This window comes from Schistocerca gregaria, chromosome 1 (assembly GCF_023897955.1).
Source record: "Schistocerca gregaria isolate iqSchGreg1 chromosome 1, iqSchGreg1.2, whole genome shotgun sequence".
Classification (NCBI taxonomy): domain Eukaryota; kingdom Metazoa; phylum Arthropoda; class Insecta; order Orthoptera; family Acrididae; genus Schistocerca; species Schistocerca gregaria.
The window spans coordinates 404,899,402-404,915,908 of NC_064920.1; the positions used below are offsets into that span (position 1 = coordinate 404,899,402).

The window sequence follows — 16,507 nt, forward strand, 5'->3', positions numbered from 1 at the left end:
AGAGATCTCCTCTGTCATTGTCAAGTGGCTGACAGTCAGGACTCAGAGAATATTTTATTAATACACTACTTTTCTTCATATGGTAATCTACGTTGCCTGCTAAAAAAATGTTTAAGATACTGAGTAATACTACTTTTAGCAATAAAAGCGAGAAAACATCCTCCTTCAATGCTGTATTCCTGTATGTACTGCCCCACATAAGAATCAAAAGGCTGCAATGAAGTCTATCATTCAGATGCCTTGAGACAGTAATAACTGTCTACACCTACAAAAGTGATCAATATGAAAATCTACATCTTAAAAATTTACACTTTATTTAGGAAGAACAGTGATTTTTTACAGCAACAGAACCACAATAGCAGAGATAATAAGAAAAAAGAGCAAGAATTTTCAGTCAAGAGCAGGAGGAGGAATCCAAAGACAGCAATGACTATGCTACTGACAATTTCTAGCAATCATGAAAAACTTAACAATGATCTTTTTCACTTAAGAAAATAGCTTCAAGATAGCTACCAGCAATCAGAAATCTTGAAATTGTTATTATTCAAAATGGAAAAAAATGTCAACACTGTGATTCTTTCCTCCAGATTGTCACAATACAAGTAAAATTAAATGTTAGAACGAAACAGAGGCATTTTTTTATCACAAAGTGCTGTAACAGCAGACCTTGCTTTGCAAAAACTTAACACAGGAGGTCATTACACTTCGCTTGATGAAAGTATATGCAAACATACACTAATGGTTCACCTGATAGGAGAGTCAAGGGTGGCCTTTTATAATGTTATTGCAAGTGTAATGACTGTCAACATAGATCAAATACTCTAACCATATGCTGATTTACCAAAATCCTTATTAGCCAATTCAGAAATATTGTAAGTGCAAAAAGCAATAATGTCTCTGTCAACAAAACTTTCAAGTCCAGCAACACTCGGTACTCCAGTGCCACCACGAACAATGGCTACAGTAAACCATCCGTTACCATGACCAAAAGAATCATTTATATCTAAACTAAAATTAAGTCTGCAACTGACGAAAAGAGCAGGACCATCCAGCAGAGCTTGTGCAGCGACTGACTTAACTGGAATACGGTTCTTCTTGTCTCCAGCTGTGGTAGCAAATTCGATGTTCTCGATGGTAAGTGCGAAAAGCAATAATGTCTCTGTCAACAAAACTTTCAAGTCCTGCTGCACAGGCAACTGCATTGAACGCTGCCAAGATGCCGTATAGAAGATATCGCCGCCATTCTAAGCAAACAGTCTACAAGACCATAGAGAACATCGAATTTGCTACCACAGCTGGAGACAAGAAGAACCGTATTCCAGTTAAGTCAGTCGCTGCACAAGCTCTGCTGGATGGTCCTGCTGTTTTCGTCAGTTGCAGACTTAATTTTAGTTTAGATATAAATGATTCTTTTGGTCATGGTAACGGATGGTTTACTGTAGCCATTGTTCGTGGTGACACTGGAGTACCAAGTGTTGCTGGACTTGAAAGTTTTGTTGACAGAGACATTATTGCTTTTTGCACTTACCATATAGTGGGATGAGGCAGGAGATAAAGCTAATGAGCCACCAACCTTTTATCCTGACTAGCTCTGAGTAATCATCTGATGTTTGTAATTATGTAGCATCACTTACCAGCCAAAATACCGCTGTGTCCTATTCAATAAGCTTGACTAATTCATCTGCTTGTAACTGCATTTGAAAGCATCACTTAGAATATGTCACTGTGAAGACTGTTGTGTGTTGAAATATTCATACTCCTATTGTAAAATCATACGCAGAATTCTCCCACAGCTTACTTGAAACAGAGCTCTCAACTAACATGAATGAGTATACACTAGTATAGTTATAAGGAACAAACAATTTAGTCATGTGTATGGCACACACTGCAGCTGTAGGGACTTGAATGCTTGTCACTGCACTAGCAATCCCAAGTTTATACACACTAACACGTTCTCTACCCAACTTAGCTCCAGAAACTCACACATGGCATGGATTATGTAGCAACAGTTTGAGTGAATGACACAGTGGTGAGTAGTGTGCTGTGCCATTAGACTGTCAAGTTTGGCCACAATTTGTACAGAAAACTGAATAGTTGGTTGAGGCCATGTGCAAATACTTTCTTTTCCATAAGTTTGGAGTGTAAAATATATAAGGAAGACAGCAATAACTTGAAACAAACACAAGGTAGTTGAGATGAAAACCGAACTTTTTGCTACCACACAAAACAAAAAACTACACACAAACCAGAAGTCTGCAATTCATTTGTGCACATTGCACAAAAGTTTCTTTTTATCTCTCTTTTTTTTCGAGAGAGAATGGAAACAAGTATATCAAAATGAGAATGCCACATATTAAAATGAAAGATTATAATAAAAACACAGAAAATGAACAAACAGGTCAGGGCATGGTAGTTAATTGACCTTTACATAATAAGTGCATGATCCAGTCACCTACATTTCCCACTAAAATTTGCTGCCTAACAATTTAAGTAGTACACCATTTCCAGCAATATTCTTGAAACTCATGTCAAATCTATAACAATGTCATTTAAAATAGAGAGCAGATCAGCCAAAAACTGGCTGCTGCCATCTTGTCAAGGTATAAAGCACTCTCAACTAACATGTGATGTACAGTTTAGCTGCATGTCGTAAGCACCACAGAGTAAGAGGTCTTCATGCCAGAGAAGGAAGCCACTTAACACAGGACCGTGTCCAATTCAGAGACATAATGGGATGAGTGTCACACCTAAGAGCCCACAAGATGAAATTCAACAATCTTATGAAGTTGATTTTGTAAAATACATTTTGTTATGCATCATCTTATAGTACTGCATTGTTCCTGATAGAAACGGACACTGCTGGGTGACAGTCACCCTCCACTTCTGACGTATGTCCTCAGAAGTCACGCCTTGTCTCCAAATCTAACAGCAGTTGGTAATTATAAGTGTCCTGAGGTAAAGTATGTAACAATTTTAATGCATTGTCTAAAGCTTTTCTGATGGTATACCTATTGTTACAGTTTCTGAGGACCCTGCAAGGTGGATATCAACAACCTCCTTAACAATAGTGGGTCATCAGGATGAAGCTTGCATCAAAATTTGTATTTTTCCTACTAGATAGCACATTTACATTCAGGCATATGTTCAGTGACGGATAATCTGTTGGACTGGAGGAGTCCGGTGTTGTGCTTGTGGTCACCCAGAATCTCTTGCACCATTCTTATTGTCTATCTCAAGCATTCCTTCGCACAGTCTCATGGAATGTAATATACCCTTGGTTCAGGAATTTTATATTATCTTCAACTTTGTTGAGGAGCTTTTGTGTTTTGGCAAAAGTGGGATGAGGCAGAAGATAAACATGATAATATTCTTTCCTAAAATGTCGCTAATTCTTCAGGGCGTAGAACTGGCATAGCATTCACTTTAATGCAGAGCTTAACAACTCCCTGATTCTATGTTTGAATACTCATGCCTGTCCATGCTCCTAAGCACAAGTACAACAGTAATGGCGTTGTGGGGAGCACAGAAAATGTACGCACCCACTCTGTGCTCATAACACATGAGAAGTGCCAACTGTGAAATGGGAAAGGGTCAGTTTTGACAGTGGTGCCATCTAACATCAACAGCAAGTCAGTGTTGGATAACACTGCTTGACCAACAGGCATAGAGACTTTTGCTATCCACTTTGACCTGTGTGTACTGCGAGTACTTCGATTTCTGGGAGACTGTCACTACCAGAGAGAAAGGCCAAGAGCAATAATGTACCAAGAGCAATAACGTACTGATCATAAAGTTTACCGGCAATTGTCAAAGGTTGTGGGAAAAAAAGTAAAAAATCATCAAAATGTACACCAACTTAATGCTGGAAAACAAGCCCTTACAATGGGATGGGATATGGTGTAAAGATGACAATGGTTGCCTGGACTGATGATTTGTAGTTCCCGCTAATGGTAGGCTATGTTTGTTTTGTTTTGTTTTAGGACACAAAAACAACTAAGGTCATATTCGTCCTTATCAGAACTATAGAACACTAAGACAAAAAAGGCGTTAAAAGCAACTACAAATTAAGCCCAATTGATGGAAGGAAAGACAGCTAGAAACAGGGACTTCCTCTTCAAGAAAGGTCCATAAAATATGTTACAGAGACAACGGAAGTCCTGAACTAAATATTAAATGTCCTTTGCCATATTGCTACAATGGATAAAAAGTAAAACAGGGTAGAGAGCCCATGAATTGTTCACTGTAATGACCGATACCTCACCAAAAACAACCATAAACTGCAACATAAGTGGTTAAAAAACAGGCATTCTGTAAGAAAATGGTGAACTGTCAAAACTGATGACAGTGTGTGCAGTGGTGGGGGACCAACATTTAACAAATGGTGATGGCTAAAGCAACAAGCAAACTAGCTAAAATGATCATGGTGAGAGGGCTGAGAGGCGGTCGGTGAATCTGCTTGGAAAGGTTTAATTCTCCAGAACTTTTTCCCCATGAAGGAAGGAGCACTGGAGATGAAAAAATGACACCACATGATGACGAACAGCACCACAGAGATCATCGGAAGGAATGGAAGAACCAGAGGGCCGAGGTAGGAGGACTGCAGCATCAACAGCAGTGTCAGCGTCCAGTGCCCTTGTTTCCCATCAGACTGACATGGCTAGGGACCCACATAAACATCACAGTGGCTCCATCAATAATGAGCATTTGGAAGCTTTCTTGGACCAGATGCACTAACGAATGTACTGTGTACAGCACACAGAGGCTCAGAAGAGCACAGAGAGTCAGAGCAAATGACCCAATTGAAAAACCGGAGTCGCCGAAAGTACTGCGTGGCCTGATACATGGTGAAGAGCTCCTCTGTAAATAATGAGCAATTTTCTGGAAGCCAATACCAAAAATCATCAGTGCCAAGGATAAGAGCACAGCCAACACCATGGTCAGTCTGAAAGCCATCAATATACACAAAGATACTATCGTGAAGTTCAATGTGAAGGTCCAGAAACTTATGGCAACAGAGTGAGTCTGGAGTAACGTCCATAGGAAGCAAAAGAAGTCCAGGGTGAACACAGGCCACCGCACAAAACCCCGGTGATGAAGGTTTCACATCCATTGAGAAAGTGGCAGGTAGCATGAAGCTAAGCCACTGGAGCAAAAGCCAAAAGCAAACTCCAGGACATAACAAGAGAAGAGGGACGCACCCCATACTGGTGGTCAATGGAGTCATTGAAGGAGGAGGTATAAGATGGGTGGCCAGGCATGGCAGACAAATACCATGCGTGTCCACTGAGAAGAACATCATGTCAGTAAGACAGCGGTGGTTCACCAGTTCTGCATACAGACTCTCAACCAGGATAGCATAAAAGGCACCACTAAGCGAATGGATGCCACGATGGTGGACTGTATTTAGACGGTGTCAAGATGCATAAACAAAACACCAATAGTCTAGTTTCGAATGGACAAGGGATCAGTACAAATGGAGGAGGGTGGTCATATCTGCTCCCCAGGAAGCCTCACTGAGGGGGGACAAGGTGTTGAGGGATCGTGTACAGCAGGCAGCTAGGTACGACACATGGGATGACCAAAAAAGTTTCCAATTGAGCATGAGCAACAGGAATTTCGTAGTTTTATTTAATGGAAGAGCAACAGATCCAAGATGTAAAGACGGTGGAAGAAACCCAGTGTACCACAAGAAATTCATACAAATGGTTTTGTTAGTGGGAAAGAAAACCGTTGTCAATGCTCCACAAGTAAACACGATCGAGAGATGCAATTGTACATATAAAGGACAAATGCTTGTCCCCAAGAGAAAGTTTCTACAACCTCTGAATGTGAACACTGTGCGACCCTGTGGCAGTGGATTGCACTGAAGTGAGAGTATGCTCTAGCTCCCTCATAGCAAGGGTATTGCCCATGCTGCCTCCACTCATTTTTGATGGAGGAAGGCAGCTTGATAGTGGGTGGCACTCAAAATCTCTGCAAAATAGTGGCCCAATGTGTTGGACATAGCAATAGGGTCCCCTATGACAACATTTGCTATTCAGTCAAGAAACTGGGGAATGGACCTTGGTCTGAGACAGCCATTGGAAGTTGGCCCATATGATGGAAGAGGGGCTACAACTGTTAAAAGAACTAATAAATGAAACCCAGCTACCTATTTTTGCTGTCTCGAAGAATGAAACGACACTGTGCTCACAACTGTTTATAACGAATGCAATTTGTCATCGTAGGATTATGATTAAAAGCTCAGAGAGCACCTCTTCATGCATGAACTGCATCGCAGCATACCTCACAGTCCACCATGGGATGGGACGTGGCACAGTAAAGATGAAGTATGCGGAATGGAACATTCTGCGGCGATAAGGATAACATTTGTAAGGCATTTGACCTGGGAAATAAAGTGATTCGAAGATCGTCAGCGAGGAGTAAAGCTTTCGGTCAGTCTTAGAAAGCTGCTGTTTGGGTTTGCATTTAGGTGGGATAGTTGTCAGCAAATGGATAGTACATGGTTAATGGGCACTAATACATGTCAGAGAGAATGGACAAGCTGGGCAATGCAGAACGAGAGGCCCAAATGGGAAAAAGTGTGCAAGGAGTCTGAAAGGGACATAGGTGCTCCAGTGTGGAGGCAGATGAGGTGAAATTGAGTAAGGTCAGCCAAGAGGGCACACCTCTCTGACAGGTTCTGGGAGAGCCACAAAGGGGATGGTGCACGTTAAAGTCTGCCCTGGTGACACGAAATGATGGAGGGATGTAGACGGTACAATGAGAAAAGATGAAGCAAGGAAGGAAAATGTGAACCACAACAGCTTGCAGCCTTGTGTTCAGTGAGATGGTTTGGCTATCGACGTCTTCCCGGATGAGCAGTATAACTTCTCCTCAAGATGAAATACTGACCTAGGGCGGAAGGTCAAAGCGGACCGGAAAGAAATGTGAGAGGTCAAAATGGTCATGAGAAAGCAATTTTGTTTCCTGGAGGTAGAGAACAAGTGGATGCTGCAATTCCAAGAGCAGCCATAATTCCCCCTTGTTGAATCTAAGGCCACGAGCGCTCCACTGGAGGGGAATCATGGCAGGGAAGGGAAAAAGGGAAAAAAAAAATTAATGAGTATCACCTTGACGGTTGCGAAGTGCCAGCTTTCAAAGACACACTGCTATAGGACGCGGAGACTGGAGGATCCCGTTCAATGAGATCTACAGAGGAATCGGCATTCTCCCTTGGTCAGTTTACAGATTCCAGGGCAGAAAAGTGGTTGGCAGTGCGCACCGACGACACAGAGGTCGGCCAGGTAAGGTTATCATGTGAGCAACACTGTTGAAGGGGATCTCTAAGTCAACTAAATGGAAGATCAGTTGCCTTTGATTTCTTGAAGCCTTTGCAGTTGACAGATAAAGATTCAGATGTCTGTTAGTTGGAAGGGTGTGAAAAGTCTTTGCAGGAGTATTCTTTCCATCCTGTCTGACTTTCTGGTCGTGTAGCAGGTGGTTTCACTGTATGGAGCAAAAATTTGGTGGCTTGTTGCATGGCTGGGGGAGGAGAAGACAGGGATGCTACCATGACACTGGGAAATTTTACAATTGCGGTGGTGAATTTGAACAATCGTGATGCTGAATTTGAGGCTGCAAGTCTGCGAGGCTATGTCCTTTGGAGAGGAAGATGTAGCAAGAATGATACTATAAATGCCAGATGGTAAAATGCAAGGCTACTCACTAGTCAACAACTTGGAAGCAACAGAAAAGGCACTTTTTCCTTCAACCAGACCTCCTGGACGGCCTGCTCATTAAGATACACAGGATATTTTCAGGAGGAGGCTGCATGGTTCCCATTTGAATTGATGCAGCGGGAGGAAAGAGGTGAGCAATCACCCTCTTGAGTGTCCCTACCATAAGTAACACATTTGACTGGGTTTTGACAAGATATTCAAGTGTGTTTATAATGATGACACTGGTAGCAGTGCATCAGGTTCGGAATGTACGGTCGGACTGTGATGACTTCATAGCCTGCTTTGATCTCTGATGGAAGCACTATTCTATCAAACATGAGAAAAAGAGTGTGTGTGGGCACTAAGAATGTGTCAACTTTTTTCATCACCTGATGAACTGCAACGATGCCCTGATCAGAGAGGTAAGTTTGGATTTATGTCTCTGTCAGACCATCGAGTAGCCAACTGTAACAACACCATGCAAAGAATTCAGCATTTGATGGGCCTCGACATGAAATGGATCGCCGTGGAGAAGCGAGGCTGCAAGCAATTTTTGTGCTTGGGAATCACAAGTAGTCTACAAAAGTAAAGTGCCATTGCATAAATGAGAGCAAGAATTCACAGGGCTGATAACTGCACCGACACCCTTCTGAATAATAAATGGATCAAACATAGTAAAGGATTGACTGTCCTCAGAACGTGAAACCACGAGAAACCGAGATGCAGCTGGGAGGGTCTTTGAATCACGTTTACGTCTATATCTACGTGATTACTCTGCTATTCACAATAAAGTGTCCGGCAGAGGGTTCAAAGAACCACCTTCAAGCTATCTGTCCACCATTCCACTCTATAACACTCTGCCGCGATGAAAAATGCCTTGGTTTTATGATTGCCACTCCAATTCACGTATCATGTCTGTGGCACTATCTCCCCTATTTCCTGTCGCAAAACTGAGGCAATAATCCACAGACACGCAGTTTGGTTAGAAGATGCTTGTGGGCAACAGTTTCGAAAGCTTTCTGGAAAATTAAAAATATGGAATCAATTTGACATCCCCGTTCGATAGCACTCATTACTTCATGAGTATAAAGAGTTAGTTGTGTTTCACAAGAACGATATTTTCTGATTCCGTGCTATGTGTCAATAAATGATTTTCTTTGAGGTAATTCGACACAGTATATGTTCCAAAACTCTACTACAAATTGATGTTATTGATAGGGGCCTGTAATTCAGCAAATTACTCCTATTTCCCTCTTTGGGTATTGGTGTGACTTGAGCAATTTTCCAGTCTTTAAGTACAGAACAGTCTGTGAGCGAGCAGTTGTATATAATTGCTATATATGGAGCTATTGTATCAACATACTCTGAAAGGAACCTGACTGGCATACAATCTGGACCAGAGGCCTTGTCTTTCTTAAGTGATCTAAGCTGCTTTGCTACATCGAGGATATCTACTTCTATATATCTCATCTTGGCAGTTGTTCTTGATTGGAATTCAGGAATGTTTACTTTGTCTTCTTTGGCGAAGGCGTTTCGGAAAACCATATTTAATAACTCTGCTTTAGGGGCACTGTCATCAGTGACTTCACCATAGTTATCGCGCACTGAATGTATTGATTGACTCTTGCCACAGGTGTGCTTTATGTATGACCAGAATCTCTTTGGGTTTTCTGTCAGATTCCAAGACAGAGTTTCATTGTGGAAATTATTAAAAGCATCTCGCATTGAAGTACGAGCTATATTTTGATCTTCTGCAAAACTTTGCAATCTTGGGGGTTTTTGTGCTCTTTTAAATTTGGCATGCTTTTTTTGTTGCTTCTGCAACAGCAATCTGATTCATTTTGTGTGCCATGGGGGGATCAGTACCATCACTTATTAATTTATATGGTATATATCTCTCTCAATTGCCATTGATACTATCTCTTTAAAATCATTCCACGTCTTTTCTATGCTTACAAGATCAGATCGGAAAGAGCAGATACTGTCTCTTACAAAGGCATTAAGAGCATTTTTACCAGCTTTTTTAAATATGCGTACTTTGCATTTCTTTTTAATGGTTGTACGAGTTACGATATTCAGCCAAGCAGTAACTACCTTGTGTTCATTAAACCCTGTATTCGTCATGACACTCCCCATTTGTCCAGGATTATTTGTTGCTACGAGGTCAAGTATGCTTTTGCAACCATTTACGCTTCAAGAGGGCTCATGAACTAATTGTTCAAAATAATTTTCTGAGGAAGCATTCAGTACAATTTCGGATGGCATCTAAATAAAGACTGCCACTGGCTTTAAACGTATTTTTTTCCCAGCACAGATTGAAGTCACCATTGGCTATAATTGTATGAGTGGGGTACCTATTTGAAATGAGACAAGTTTTCTTTGACCTGTTCAGCAACTATATCTTCTGTGTCCGGGGGTCGGTAAAATGACCCAATTAATAGTTTAGTCCGATTGGCAAGTATAACCTCTACCCATACTATTTCGCAGGAACTATCTACTTCAATTTCACTACAAGGTAAACTGCTTCTGACAGCAATAACTACTCCACCAACAACTGTATTTAATCTATCCTTTCTGAACACTGTTAGATCGCTCAAAAAAATTTTGGCTGAACTTACTTCCGGCTTTATGTAGCTTTCCATACATATAGCTACTAGAGTTTCAGTGCTTTCTATTAGAGGTTGGAGCTCTGGTTTTTTTCCCAACACAAATACGACAATTTACAACTACAATACTGATTGTTTCTACAATTACCTTACTGTGTTTTACTTGTCCCCTTTTAGACAGAATCCCTTTCTGTGGTTTCCTGAGGCCCTCTAACCTAAAAAACTGCTAGTCCTTTCCACACAGCCCCCACTACCCACATAGCTGCTTCTTGTATGTAGTGGACTCCTGACCTATCAAGCGTAACATGAAAACTCATCACTTGGGGGTGCAAGTCATGGAATCTGCAGCCTACACGGCCACAGAACCACCTGAGCCTCTGATTCAGATGCACCACTCTGCTCTGCACCAAAGGACCAAAATTGGTTCTGTCGATGACGTTGTAGATGGTGAGCTCTGCCTTAATCTCGCAAGCAAGACTGGCAGTCTTTACAATTTCCACTAACCAACCGAAATCAGAGACAATCGCCTCTGATCTAAAGCAACACTTGTCACTGGTACCGACAGGGGCCACCACCTGCAGTTGGCTGCAAACTGTATTCTTCATGATATCCAGAAGCACCCTTCCCACATTTGGATTGACTCCCTGCGGTATGCACACGGAGTGCACACTAGCTTCCTTCCCCTCCTTGGCAGCCATGTTCCTAAGGGGCTCTATTATGCAACCAATGTTGCAGCTTCCAACTACCAGCAAACCCACCGTCTGTGAATGTCCAGACCTTGCGGGCCGAGAAGCTTCCTCTGGAACAGTGTGGACGACTGCATCCGGCTCAGACTTCATCAGCCAAAGATAACACTCGAAACCTGGAGAGGCCCTACGATCAGCCCTTCGGAAAGTCTTTCGCTGGTTGCCAGACTTTGTAATGATCTCCCACTCAACCACAGGTGATGGATCAATTTCAGTGCAAGCAGTACCCAGAGGGGGAGGGGGGCACAACAGTGTACTGAATTAGGGGACAAGTGGGACGTGCTTGATGTCCCTCACATACCCGCATCTGACACTCCACAGTAATATCCCTTGGCAGCAGCCTCAAACTGTGTGACAGAAGCCAACATAGCCTGGAGCTGTGTGCGAATGGTCAAGAACTTAGCTTGCATCTGTACACAGCTATCACAGTTCCTATCCTTTACTGCAACCACTCCTGTTTGAAGCTCGTAAAAATATGTAATAAGCGAATGGTGTACTTGCCTTATTAGCATCAGGAACTCACTGTGCTCTCTCACTGACAGTCTAACGACACTTAGCTGTTCTAAGCAAAACAAACAAAAGCCTGTGCAATACGAGGGTCAATAATAATGGCGGTACTCTATGCTACACTATTATTAAAATGAAAGGTTGTGCCTAGTAAGCATTCAAACACGCAAGAAATTACGAAACTACACTAATAACTACACAGATAATTGAAATTAAGTCACTCCTGTTTGAAGCTCATAAAAATATGTAATAAACTAATGCTGTACTTGCCTTATTAGCAGCAGAAACTCACGGTGCACTCTTTTACTGGCGGTCCAACCAACATCATTAGCCTCATTCTATTTACAGTTAGCAGATGTAGACTGAAACTAAGATGATTGACTCATTGCAAGAAGGCGCGCTCCTTCTGATTTTTTTTGGGGTGGGGGGGAGGGGATATGGGGGGGGGGGGGGGGCCCTCAGAGGGAGCCATTCCTCCTGCCTTAGGTAATTGTTCAAACCTTCCAAACTCATAACAGAAGGACCACTTGGCAATTTGGGATGGTAAGAGCTCAGCCAATCAGCCAGCCCTCCCTGGGCCTGGCCTGTACCAGATGGTACATGTGTACCCTATCTGTTGACCCATGGGTGGGAATTACACATTACCCAGACACCTGTTAACACATCTGACACATGCACGAGCACAAAGGATGGAAGAAGAAAAAGAGGAACTTCAAACACTGAATCGGAGGAAGGACAGGAGAAAGAGGAAAACACAAACACACAAACACACACACACACACACACACACACACACACACACACACACACACACACAGAGAGAGAGAGAGAGAGAGAGAGAGAGAGAGAGAGAGAGAGAGAGAGAGCGAAAGTAATGGAGGGTCTGTTTTGGTATCAGGCTACTGAAAAATCAGAACATATTCCCAAAAATATCTCAAACATGCGCCCCAAGGGGGAGGAAAAGAATTTCAGGAGGATAGGCATGCAGCACAGAAAAGAAAAGTGCTGCAAATCTGGGCCCCCTGGTAGCCAAGCATGAACTCACCACAAAGTAGTTAGCCCCCCGATGGGACAGGCTATTTTTGGTGGACAAGCATGTATAGTGACATCTCAATTGTCCAGAATGAGATTTTCACTCTGCAGCGGAGTGTGCGCTGATATGAAACTTCCTGGCAGATTAAAACTGTGTGCCTGACCGAGACTCGAACTCGGGACCTTTGCCTTTCGCGGGCAAGTGCTCTACCATCTGAGCTACCGAAGCACGACTCACGCCCGGTACTCACAGCTTTACTTCTGCCAGTATCCGTCTCCTACCTTCCAAACTTTACAGAAGCTCTCCTGCGAACCTTGCAGAACTAGCACTCCTGAAAGAAAGGATATTGCGGAGACATGGCTTAGCCACAGCCTGGGGGATGTTTCCAGAATGAGATTTTCACTCTGCAGCGGAGTGTGCGCTGATATGAAACTTCCTGGCAGATTAAAACTGTGTGCCCGACCGAGACTCGAACTCGGGACCTTTGCCTTTTGCGGGCAAGTGCTCTACCATCTGAGCTACCGAAGCACGACTCACGCCCGGTACTCACAGCTTTACTTCTGCCAGTATCCGTCTCCTACCTTCCAAACTTTACAGAAGCTCTCCTGCGAACCTTGCAGAACTAGCACTCCTGAAAGAAAGGATATTGCGGAGACATGGCTTAGCCACAGCCTGGGGGATGTTTCCAGAATGAGATTTTCACTCTGCAGCGGAGTGTGCGCTGATATGAAACTTCCTGGCAGATTAAAACTGTGTGCCCGACCGAGACTCGAACTCGGGACCTTTGCCTTTCGCGGGCAAGTGCTCTACCATCTGAGCTACCGAAGCACGACTCACGCCCGGTACTCACAGCTTTACTTCTGCCAGTATCCGTCTCCTACCTTCCAAACTTTACAGAAGCTCTCCTGCGAACCTTGCAGAACTAGCACTCCTGAAAGAAAGGATATTGCGGAGACATGGCTTAGCCACAGCTTGGGGGATGTTTCCAGAATGAGATTTTCACTCTGCAGCGGCCCCAGGCTGTGGCTAAGCCATGTCTCCGCAATATCCTTTCTTTCAGGAGTGCTAGTTCTGCAAGGTTCGCAGGAGAGCTTCTGTAAAGTTTGGAAGGTAGGAGACGGATACTGGCAGAAGTAAAGCTGTGAGTACCGGGCGTGAGTCGTGCTTCGGTAGCTCAGATGGTAGAGCACTTGCCCGCGAAAGGCAAAGGTCCCGAGTTCGAGTCTCGGTCGGGCACACAGTTTTAATCTGCCAGGAAGTTTCATATCAGCGCACACTCCGCTGCAGAGTGAAAATCTCATTCTGGAAACATCCCCCAGGCTGTGGCTAAGCCATGTCTCTGCAATATCCTTTCTTTCAGGAGTGCTAGTTCTGCAAGGTTCGCAGGAGAGCTTCTGTAAAGTTTGGAAGGTAGGAGACGGATACTGGCAGAAGTAAAGCTGTGAGTACCGGGCGTGAGTCGTGCTTCGGTAGCTCAGATGGTAGAGCACTTGCCCGCGAAAGGCAAAGGTCCCGAGTTCGAGTCTCGGTCGGGCACACAGTTTTAATCTGCCAGGAAGTTTCATATCAGCGCACACTCCGCTGCAGAGTGAAAATCTCATTCTGGAAACATCCCCCAGGCTGTGGCTAAGCCATGTCTCCGCAATATCCTTTCTTTCAGGAGTGCTAGTTCTGCAAGGTTCGCAGGAGTGCTTCTGTAAAGTTTGGAAGGTAGGAGACGGATACTGGCAGAAGTAAAGCTGTGAGTACCGGGCGTGAGTCGTGCTTCGGTAGCTCAGATGGTAGAGCACTTGCCCGCAAAAGGCAAAGGTCCCGAGTTCGAGTCTCGGTCGGGCACACAGTTTTAATCTGCCAGGAAGTTTCATCTAATTGTCAATAGGGGAACTTTCAGGAACTTGGTGGAGGTATTATCATACGAATAATGTTTACAATATATGTAACTGGATTCCTGAAACATCTGTCACCAGCTATCATACATGAATGATACTGGAACCTACTGTACAATCCTGCTTATGATTATTTACATACAGCACATTGTAGTCAACCTTTACTTTTAGTAACACAATGCACCACCATTTGTTTTCCAAAACTGAGTTATAATAGTTTGAGAAACACTTCATCGACACAAGAGGGTTTGTGAGGACATTCCACCTCCCACAGTACCACCTTACCTAGATCCTAGTAAGCACAGCCAAGATGCTTTCACATAGATCTATATGCCTTGGGCCCACCTCTGTAATTGTGGACATTGGTAGATCAGGACAAATTCCCACAGCTTTCAGACTTTTTTCTCTCTCTTTTCTTCTATGTCTGTGCCACATTTCATCATCAGTTCTTAGAAGATTTCAAACAAAGCATCTCAGTCTCATGATCAGCCAGAGAAATATATACCTACTCAGGCAGAGATTGAGCACCAAGCCTACTGTGTGGTAGGTGTGACTAAGACTGCCAGTTAATGACTGTATTGGATCAGCACTCATCCAATGTTATCAGCACTTGTATGATTACTCTGAGAGTTGTTTTCTTTTATATACTTTTGTACTACCTTCGCAATGAGTGGGGTTAAGTGAAAAGCCCACTTAAAGTGCACAGAATACCCTAACATTGTGTAAAAATGTGGTTGCCCAGAGTGTATGGTTACAGAGGACTTGTGGTGTTGACCAGCTGTCCGTGCAGGAACTCAGGTTCATCAAATCCAGCCATAAGTGCTCAAGAGTTCTCAATATGTGCATCATTTGCCATGTCCCAGAGGACACGTGTTGCTTATTTAATGCAATGGATGCAGCAAGCATTAAGGTAACAAGGAAAGCAACAGCTTTGAGGGAAAGAAAAACTATAATCTGGCATTGGTTACATTAGGAGAATACTGGAGATAAGCAATGTATGATGGTAAAGTCATGTTGGAAGTAATGAATTCCAAGAATTCATGTTAAAACAGTTCTGTGATAATGATTTGCAAGAATCAATAATGCTCTATTTAACTCAACAACTATAGCTCTGACGAAGTCCAATATTACCAAATGGTTGCTGTGACCCTTTCAACCACTAACTTTGCATACAATATGAATTCCAAGTATTCCATGAAAGCTTGGTGACCACCTGTTTCCAAAATGAAGAAAATACATTTATTAATGAACATAATAGAGACAAAAAATACAACACAGTACCTTTTCAATTCATCCATGGTTGACATGTCAGCAGTAAGGCTATTAGCAAAATAATGGAAGTGTTTTATCATACTCCTAACAACTCGAATGTGATCCAAGGCAAGTCCTCGCTCCTATAACAAATGCAAAAAGCCCATGTCATTTGATACTCAATAAACGAAAACAACTCTTTAGATGAGATATCTAAGATGCCACTTTGTGTGGAGACTTAATATTTTACATGACACATGAACTCTAATAATTTCCTTGATATTGTTATTGCAAACACATGGAGCAAAGGACATTCAACATGTATTTAAACACTGTCACAGGTCATTAGGCAATAATTTAAGAGCTAAAGGTATAGTTTGAAGAGAGCTTCACCAAAGCTGGAGTTTTATTAAGCTAATGTGTCTTGCCACGAAATATGAGCCTCAAAATAAGATGAAGCAGAACATAAAAAGGTTAGAAACATTCATTCATTCATTCATTCATTCATTATTCTTTGGTTCATGACACTAACTGTTGAAGGACTGCTGTATCACATGCACCCAACATATAAACAACAAACTACACTCCTGGAAATTGAAATAAGAACACCGTGAATTCATTGTCCCAGGAAGGGGAAACTTTATTGACACATTCCTGGGGTCAGATACATCACATGATCACACTGACAGAACCACAGGCACATAGAAACGGACAACAGAGCATGCACAATGTCGGCACTAGTACTGTGTATATCCACCTTTCGCAGCAATGCAGGCTG

The 16,507-nt window shown here is 42.8% G+C and overlaps 1 protein-coding gene across 1 annotated transcript in view; it reads right to left on the bottom strand.

The window, feature by feature from the left end:
* Positions 1–16,507, bottom strand: part of LOC126349411 (sphingomyelin phosphodiesterase 4) — a 169,548-nt gene that overhangs the window by 100,931 nt on the left and 52,110 nt on the right. Inside the window, exon 6 of the mRNA XM_050002427.1 lies at positions 15,760–15,872. Within this exon, the coding sequence (XP_049858384.1) occupies positions 15,760–15,872 (113 nt within the window). The remainder of the gene's footprint in view (positions 1–15,759; positions 15,873–16,507) is intronic.